The sequence below is a fragment of the Macadamia integrifolia genome, chromosome 1, assembly GCF_013358625.1.
Source record: "Macadamia integrifolia cultivar HAES 741 chromosome 1, SCU_Mint_v3, whole genome shotgun sequence".
In the NCBI taxonomy this organism is placed as follows: Eukaryota; Viridiplantae; Streptophyta; class Magnoliopsida; order Proteales; family Proteaceae; genus Macadamia; species Macadamia integrifolia.
Genome location: NC_056557.1, coordinates 9,385,965 through 9,395,638, shown reverse-complemented (window position 1 = coordinate 9,395,638; position 9,674 = coordinate 9,385,965). Strand labels below are relative to the sequence as shown.

Genomic DNA, 9,674 nt, shown 5'->3' with positions numbered 1-9,674 from the left:
GGGTCTGAGTCTAATTTGGTGAAAGAGAAGGGGTGTTCGTATAATATTGGCATTCTCCAGGGGGTGGCGCTGTAAATTACCCTAAAAATAACTGAGACTACAAGATTTTTGTGGTGTGTGAAAATAATCTATCCATTGGGGTGTCATAATTCCCTGTGATACCCATTGAAGTCTAAAATAATGCATGTGACATTATTCTAGGAATTCCATCTAATCACCAGAACCTGTGGATTAAAAGATACTCTTTTAAGAGTGCACAAAGGAAATTTTGATTCCAAAAATAAAAATTCTATGTCCTTATTTGATCTTAAAGTATGACAAGTTCATGTCTTCTGAAACGGAAGGTGATGCAGACTCTTGATCAGAATGAGAAATAATTAGCATTGAAGTATGGTAAATTAAGATGTTTTCTTCATAGCGATGTGTAAAAGACAAATATGATTTTGCCATTAAAAATATGAGGGTGTGGATTATGTTGGGCACACTTGTGTGGAGCAATAATGCATTTCCAATTTTGGTATCAGTACCATGATCCCAGGTGCATAATCAATGATTAAGAAATTAAGCTAAGTATGATTCTAACTTGTTTGATCAATATCCTTTTTTGGCGTTATAAATGTTCCAGAATTGATTTTATTAAATTGCATTAAAAATGCATGTTTGCTTCTCTTTTTATTCAGAAACATTTCTTACGGTCTGCTACCAAACATATTTATAATCTCGCAAAAATGTCTATCGAGATTTGAGAGGATGAAAAAACTCAGAAACAATCTCGTGAAGCAGAAGCACTATCAAACAGGGCCTTATCTACTAACTAGCTAGTCCAATTTAAACATAAGTTGCTAAACCGGATCAGACTTCTAACCTGATAATTGGTTTAGGCTGGTGTACCTGCTAAGACTGGATCGGTTTAAAACTATGAATCGAGTGTGAAACCCGAGATGCATCCTTCTTATATGATCCATAATTGAGGGTTTCAAACAATGGAGTATGTGTTGAAAATCCTTGCTGGGTTACACCAAATTTAAAACTACTAACCCCCCTATATGCCTTCCCTTGGTTGAACACTTATTGGTCTGAAGAATTTAAGGATCTCCATTAAGGTTCCCAAGAACAAGTTAATCTCATCACGTGTTGGTCCATAAGATTGTTATAACACCGACAATGACAAATTAAATAGAATCATCAATATAAACTATAGAACCTCATTTGAAGTTTTAAGTTACAAAGGAAATCAAGTGGGTCACCAGACTTAGGTAGGCAGTCACTGTACCATAGCTATAAAAGTGAAAGTCATGCCTTATCTAGAGAAAAGATGAGAAGTTAACCCTTATGGATCATAACAAAATTGTGTGGCCCAACACACATTTTTTTGGTGTTATTTTTTCGCATTATTATTTGACATTTTCATTTTATTTTGTGGAATGTGATGTATATTAAGGGTGTTAATTAGTTCAGTTTTGGTGTATACAATGCAGTTCGGTTCAGTTCACATTTATTCTGATGAAACCAAAATCGCACCATTTACTAAACATTTACACTTTTTGAAATCACAACCATTTAAAAAATGGTTTCGGTTCCACGTTTTTAAACGATGTCGGTTTCACAGTTTTAACCGGTTTTGATCGTGATTTATTCCATACTGTTTCTAAACGGTTAGTAATCGGTTTTCTAGTTTATTGGCATACTTACAAAAATTTGCTTTTATTGATAAACGCTTCAATCTTGTATCAAATTAAATGACACATTGAACGAACAAGGATTTAACTATATAATAGGAGTAAATTATTCAATAGACTATTGGACAGCCTCTATGGTCCTTAATTCTTCTTTAAATTAAACCATTATGTTATATTAAAACAACCAAATATTTAATCGTTATATGGGTTAATCGGATCCGTTGTGACGGTTTAAACGGTTCAATTTTCATGGTGTCAATTTGTTTGAAACCAATGAGTTAAACATTCAAAACCAATCCAACCCAACCCATTTAACTAATCGGTCTTAAACTTGAAATCAGAACCGAACCATTTACTCAACGGTTTTGTAGTTTTGGTGTAAACGGCTTGATTCGATTTCGGTAAACAATTTCGATTTCAAATTCACATCCTTAATGTGTGTGTGTGTGTGTGTGTGTGTGTGTGTGTGTGTGTGTGTGTGTGTGTGTGTATATATATATATATATATTGGTAGAAATGAAATTTACTGATAAGCATGTGTACAACCAATGGCATCAGACGGGCATAGTTCATGAAGCCAAGGAGTGGTAAGCAGCCAATCTATTATACACACGATAGACAGGGCCTTCCTAGTAAGGGTATCGGCAACATGGTTTGTAACCCTTGGAATGTAATAAAATGAAACAGATACAAATGAATTAGATTAGAGGTGCATATTAAATAGAGCTGTTACTGAGTCAAGTAGAGGTATTCAGCCTTGGTCATTGATGAAGGTGATAGCCTCCAATTTTGTCACTTTCGACTTGAAGATGAGAGTAACCAGCATATAAAGCTTGAGAAAGCGCCCATCTTATAGCTAGGATCTCACCTTGAAGGACTTATGCAAAACAGTGTATAACGGAAAGTGCTTTCTATTGATGACCCAAGTGATTCCGATAGATAATCCCCAACCCACCTTTTGATTTTCCACTAGGTAAAGCAACATCACGATTTATCTTTATATAACCCAAAGGTGGAAAAATCCATCTCACCATGGAGGGAGCTCCATTTGGAGTGGAGGAAGGACGTATCCTTGGGGGAATAGATGCCAAATGATACTCAGTGTATGATTTTTCTGCTACAGTAATCACCTCTTGTGGAGATTAAATCTTGCTAATAAAGACATAATCATTCCTCGAGCACCACGAATATCAGCAAAGGAATGATCCATGAGAGAGTAAATCAGTTGCTTGCCTCTTATCCTGCCTCACTAGAACCTCCCAACTATTCAACCAGCTTAACTTTGGAACCTGATCCTGAGGTGGGATGTATGACAGCGAACTTCTGAACCAAATTGTCTTTACAAAAGGACAGTCAAGTAGCAAATGATTTGTTGTCTTGCTAGGAACTCCACATCTTCTACAAGTTGAATCTATTGGCATCCGTTGTGAGAAAATGCCTTCCCCTGAAGCAAGACCTTCATTGCAAGCTCTCCATAAGAAGGATTTTACTTTTGAGAGGGTTTTGATGGACCAAATTCGCCTCCATACCGATTCGGGAACTTGTCCCCAATGGTGCATTTGCGAAGTAGAAGCTCCCAAAGGAGCCTTAGCATCATTTAAATTCATCAAAATGTGATAAGCTGATTAGTAAAAGTGCCATCATTTGAGGCCCTCGAAACCTAGGTATCAACTCTTGTAAAAAGACTGAGGTTAATCTTTAAGATGGTCTCAATATCAATTAGGTGAAAGAACTGATTTAATAAATCATACCTCCATGTTTTATTACCCTGATCTATAAGATTAGAGACCAACGTGAGTGAACAACCTGCAGGTCTAGCATGTCGGATCTTGAATTGAGGTAGGGAAGGTACCCAGTTGTCCGCTTATATGTCTACCATAGTGCCATCACCACTATGCCATGCCAGCCCTACCTTGAGCGTGTTTCTCCCTTCTATTAAACCTCTCCATCCCCACGATGGTTTGCTTCCTAATCAAGCATGGAGAAAGTCACTTGAAGGAAAATAAATTGATTTAATGAATTTAGCCCAAAGTGACTCGGGTGAGGACCACAAGAGCCAAGCTGCTTTTGCTACCAGTGCTTGATTTTGAATCTTAGTGTTCTTAAAGACTAACCCTCCATGGAGTTTTAAGCGGCACAATCTGGATCATGATATCTAATGGATCTTACCACCTGTCTTCAATTCCATCCAAAAGAAATTGGAAGATGTTTCGAATGGAGTCATGATATGAAACTAGTGGCTTAAAATGTGATCCTACAAAGTTTGACATAGGGGATATAGATGCCTTTAAGAGTATCTCTTTGCCAGTATGAGACAACAAATGTTTCTTCCAACTTTGCAGTTTGTTGAGGGTTTTGTCCTTCACTTCTTCAAATAAAATTTTTTTTAGAAATTCCAAAATTTGTTGGCAATCCTAAGTATTTTGAAGGCCCGTCACCATAAGGTACTTTTAGGACATGGAAAAACCTCCTCTTAAATTTTACATGTGTATTCGGGTTAAATATGAGGTTTGACTGCACTTATCATGATGCATTATGTGCTCACATATGCATTATTCGACTATGACGGATTTGATGGGTGCAAGTCAAAATTGCTCAGATTATGGGAGACATTAAAACTAGTCTCGATGGTTAGTATATATAAGGTTTATGAAGTCCATCCATGAAAAGACCTCATATACATTGAGTGTTGATCTTAGTGATTAATATTCTATTGCTAATGAGTTGACAATTATAAAAGTGGACGCATATCTATGATTATCAGTTTGAACAGATTTATCGTCAAAATGGTTTTGCAATAAAAAATATTTTTGTATATTAATATAGAATATTATATATTTTCTCTTTTTGCAAAAATCATTTTTGATTATATATATAAAAAAAAAAATTGTTTCGATTTTTATACCGTATTCATATTATCATTGGTATTAGTATCAATCCATACTCCATACTGACTGTACCAAACAATTTTGTTCTCAAAGATACAGCAACATATTTTGAAAATTTTAATATCTATGTGTACCGTATTATTGATTGGGTATTGGTCAAATATCAATATAATATCATCCGAAAAATTGACCAATATGATTAACACCAATACATATACCTAAACTTCAGAGACCAAGAAAAAAAAATTTGGCTGCTACCCAGATGCAAAGCTGGCTAAAATTTGGCTATGGAAAATGGAGCTTCCGTTTCTGCGTTGGGTCATAAGAAGCCGCGGTGGCCTCATCTGCCCTTTGTTTCTGATACTGATTTGTGATTTACATCAAATTATGATCAAATGATCAGAAGGTTTCTCCATTTCTTCCGGTGTCCATGGATCTCTGGTAGATCGATGCCATGACCATGCATGATAATCATCACTTGAGGACCCCAAACGAAAGAAGACAAAATTCCATCCAATAATACGGCAGTACCCACCCCAAAAAAAATAAGAGAGTCATGTTCAATTTCATTTGCTGGCCATGGCCATTTATTGGCCAATCAAACAGAAATCAAATTTGGTTGGAATTGATATCGTGTATCAGCTAAACGGCTATTAGAACTATAATCATTTTTGTTAGATTTAATAGCCAACGGGTCCATAGCTCAGTGGTAGAGCATTTGACTGCAGATCAAGAGGTCACCGGTTCGAACCCGGTTGGGCCCTTAAAATTTTTCAAATTTTTTTCCCTTGTTCCTTTTTTTTTTTCTCTTTAGGATAAAATTTTAGTCATTGTTCAATTCATTTTTATGTTTTTAGAGTCAATGACATGGGGTGTTTAGTGTTTAACAATTTTTTTTTTTTAATGAAAGTTGAATGATTCTAATTCAATCCCAATATGATTTGATCATTGTGAGATCTGTATAAGTTCACCGAACTAATCTCGACCTCAATAAACGTGGTTAGAAAAATAACTCCATTTAATTTTCCTCAGGTAGCTTCTACTCTGCAATTCTTAGGCCACAATTCAAACAATTAAGAAACAACAATAAATCTCTCTCCCTCTCAAAAGAAAACTTTTTTCGGAAAATTAATTACAGATATTGATTAGGCTAGCTGTTTTTAGGGTCCATTTCCAGTACCTCTGTTTGGTTTTTCTCCGTGATTTCTTTCTCTTTTCTCTGTCCAATCCTCTTTGCTTGTCTTTATCCTGCTTCCTTGATCTTTTTGTCAGTTCCATTCTCATTTTCTGATGCCTTTCTTCATAGCCCGGCCCACTCATCATCATTTGTCTTTTTTCTTGCTTCCATACTCTTTGTTCATATTTCTCTTAATGTATCTACCATGCATGCATGTTTTCCTTTTCGGTCTTCAAACTACGGGTAAAATAGGGTCGGGCTGAGTCGGATTTATTAAAATCCTAACCTAATCTTAGGTCCTTAAAATTCAATTCAGACTCAATTCTATTAAGTTAATGCCTAAACCCAACCTTGTCGGGCTCATGTCAATCCAACCTAATTGACCCTAAATGGGTTAGATTAGCCCTGATTGTTGTCAATGTCGGGTTAACTTTGATTGACCTTGTTTTTGCCATCTATATCAATATATCCTATGCATAAAAAAAAAAAAAAAAAAAAAAAAAAAAAAAGACATTAGTACATCAAATGATCAATACACAATTAAAATTATGAAGTGCAACACAATAATAGATAATTAGAACACTAGACAATAAAAATCAATGACCCAAATTTCATTATTTTGAATATAAGGATATGATGATAGCCTCAAATTGAAGGATCTTGGGGTATTTTGTTCTGCATGTTGATGGATTTCTCTACATGTCCCTTCCTTCTCTTTTAAATTTCGTATCTTTTATCATGCAGAAGTCCAGACACAAGGGGATGGTAGAGGCGGTGGGTAGGAATGTCTTTTCACATCCCAACCCATTCCCCCATGTGTCTGGGTGTGGGGACGCAATTGTCGGGTAGCATTTTTTCTCACAAATAAATTAGGGCAAGGGAACTTTGTCATCTAGCGCTCCCTACATCTACACAATTGTGTATGAAAATATATACCCAACACACAAGGGCAATTGGGACTTTTCTCACCCAATTGTGCCTGGGCATAGGGAGCGTTAGACGCACAGAGTAAGTTGGATCAAGTGAATAAATAAATAGAGCTCGATGGATACAATAGGGAAACAAAAAGTAATGAACTTATGTTTTTAATTCAAATGGTTATCCGATCTAATTAGACATCAAAGGGTTCTCCCATGAGTGGATAAATCTCTCAATAAATAATAATAATAATAATAATAATAATAAGGGAAAAAGAAAGTTGCTTGGTCACATGGACAAGGTGTATGAAATTAAATCCCATGCTCCTCTGAAATTAAAAATCTCATTGATGTTGATGCCTCAACATGCTCTCATTGATCCCTACATTAGTGGAGGGATCGCATTGGGCCACATGACCAAGCAACGATCTCTTACTCTAAGAAGAATTATTAGTTGTTTTTAACGGTTCTCACCATTCGATCAATTTTGATCAGTCTTTCGGTCCAATCAGGTCATACCAAAATCAACCATAATGTGAAATTTCATCCAAATTAAAACTAAAACTGGACCAATAGAGATAAAGAATCAAGTCGGTCCAGTTTCGGTTTTTCATCGTTTCAGTCGGTCTTATAGGTTAGACCTCCAAATTGACAATTCTGTCCCTAAGGTGCTGGAGTGAATTTGATAACAAAACATTTAAAAAACAATGAAGAACAAGCAATCACAAAATTCATTCATTTATTTGCTTTAACTAAGCTGAGAAGTAAATCTAAATACATTGAAAATAAATAAATAACAAATCAACACTGATGACCAACGGATATATCACAAACACAATTCAAATAATTGACACAACAACTAAACCCTATTTCTAGAGGAACCTTGAACGTTTACACTCAGCAGGAACACCTTGAGGGAATCTCTGCAAATCATTGCAATAGTTGTAAACCATGTAATATTTTTGTACCCATCTAAGTCTCCTTCTGCCCATGGCATCTAGATCTTGAGTCTTCCAAGCTGCATCAGAGTAAGAATTGGTAGAACTTGAACTACAAGATGATGTTCCAGAGGTGGTCCAGACACAAGCATTAGCATTGAAGTTCCTGTAGTAAGCATTGAATGGTGCTTTGGTCCAATCTGTTTTCACTAGCCCACCTCTTGTTGCCCAGTCATCAGCATTCCAAAGGCTGGAGTATATCCTCATGGGTTGGTTCTTAGGGAATGGAATCCCAATTGCTTCATGGTTGTTGAAAACTCTGATAGGACTGTTATCAACTAAGAAGCTGAAACAAGAAAATTCCAAAACTGTTAGATAAACAATCCCCACAAGATTAATTAAGTTAGCCATTAAGGAGGGGTGCCCAGGTCCTTATATAGATGGACTCCACATCAGGCTATTCAAATCCGATGTAGTCCATGTGGAAGCACATGTGGGAATTGAGATCATCCCCAGGGATATTTTCCATTTTCAAGGGCACCCAGCTAGCTCTAATACCACTTGTTTGACGGATTCGGCTTCTCTCCAATTAATTAGGTGCACAATCAATGATCCAAGGATTAAGATGATCTAGGGATGCGTGTGCATGTATTGGGATGTGTCTTTGAGGTATAATTCATCCGAAAAAACTAGCCATTAAAGAGAAAGTGTCAAAGTCGTCCTCCGTCCTAGGCTCCACATTAAGCTATTCACATCCAATGTGGGGTAATTTTGGCGTGGAACCCCAGTAGTTTAATCCATTTTGACTAGACTAGAATATGGTGACTTTTGGACGTATGGATTTAAAAATGAGGCCAGACTTACATGATCCTTTGTGGGTTCCAAACAATGGAGTATGTGTGGAAGTTCCTTGTAGGGTCGAACCAGAGGTAGAACTGTTGTTCTCTGTTCCCTTTCCCTTGGGTGAACACATTAGTATGGAGGATATAAGGGTCTCCACTAAGGTTCCCCAAGAACTCAAAATCAATCTCATCATGGGTTGACCCTTGAGAAGATAACTGTAACACAGACAATGATCATCAAAGAATATAAGTTTTTTAAGTCAGAAGGGAAAGGAAGGAAATTAATGAAGTGAATGCAGAGAGACTTACATAATAAGCAGTTACAGTACCAGCTGAGTTCCCTGCAACAAGCTTGAGCTGCATATCAATCCTTCCAAAGAGATACTCATTCTTGGACTGGAAACCAGAACCAGAGGTTTTGTCCAGTGACAAGGTCAGAATTTGCCCTCCACTGAGCATCTTACCACGATTATCACCCCAAGTGAGATCAAAGTCTTGGTAGAAATTACCTAAGGCAGCCCCTAAAGAGCTCAGAACTAGAACAAACAACAGAAGGGCTGAAAGCCCATTTGAAGAGATTGACATTTTAATCAACTTAGTTAAGAGAAAGATAAGAATACCAAAGAGAGAGAGAGAGAGAGAGAGAGAGATGTTTTGAGTGAACAATGAGGGAAGGAGCTTTGAGGTATTTATACAGCAAGGGATGTTTCTGTTGTGGCCCTTATGGCTTGCTGGGAAAGTTTGAATTACCAAATACCAAGAAGTGGCTTCAAGCTGGCACAGCCTGGGCACTTTGGAAGCTGGAACCTTTGTTTCCGCGTTCGGTGATAGGAGTGTTAGCATTATAGCAAGCGGCGGTGGCCCCCCCAACCCCAAGCCTTTGTTTCTTCTTTTTTGTGGTTTTTGTTTTTAGGGTTTTGGGTTTAATTACAAAACACAGCTGTCAAAGTTGGATACGTGAATGTATTTATATGTCCACCTCAGATACATGAAAACTTTATAATTATTATGTACGGGCTAGGGACCCCATGAGGAAGAAGACAATAATGCACCAAATATATATATATGGTGGTTGTTCAAATAATGTATCTTATATCATTAAACATGCACAAAATATGGGGTAGTTCTTCAAATAATGCATCTTATATAATTGTTGAAACTGTTTTAAGAGTTATCTTTATCTGCTTTGGCACTTGGCATCCTCATCATATTTGTGGGACCCACAAGTTTTTT

General features: G+C 36.8%; 1 protein-coding gene and 1 non-coding gene across 2 annotated transcripts; one reads left to right on the top strand and one right to left on the bottom strand.

The window, feature by feature from the left end:
• Positions 1–5,259: 5,259 nt before the first annotated feature.
• TRNAC-GCA lies at positions 5,260–5,331 on the top strand. The gene has a single exon. It is a non-coding gene; the product is annotated as a tRNA-Cys (tRNA).
• A 2,052-nt stretch (positions 5,332–7,383) lies between these two features.
• Positions 7,384–9,112, bottom strand: LOC122074417 (xyloglucan endotransglucosylase/hydrolase 2-like). Its single transcript, XM_042639238.1, has 3 exons — positions 8,751–9,112; positions 8,464–8,657; positions 7,384–7,945 (listed from the first exon to the last, which is right to left on the bottom strand). The coding sequence occupies exons 1-3, from the start codon at positions 9,024–9,026 to the stop codon at positions 7,534–7,536; spliced, it is 882 nt and encodes a 293-aa protein (XP_042495172.1). The 5' UTR covers positions 9,027–9,112; the 3' UTR covers positions 7,384–7,533.
• Positions 9,113–9,674: the final 562 nt, after the last annotated feature.

Coding starts and splice junctions, on each gene's coding strand:
- LOC122074417 (XM_042639238.1), bottom strand. CDS start 9,026: ATGTCAATCTCTTCAAATGGGCTTTCAGCCCTTCTGTTGTTTGTTCTA. Junction 8,658..8,750: donor GTACTGTAACTGCTTATTAT/GTAAGTCTCTCT, acceptor TCTGTGTTACAG/TTATCTTCTCAAGGGTCAAC. Junction 7,946..8,463: donor TGGAACCCACAAAGGATCAT/GTAAGTCTGGCC, acceptor TTCTTGTTTCAG/CTTCTTAGTTGATAACAGTC.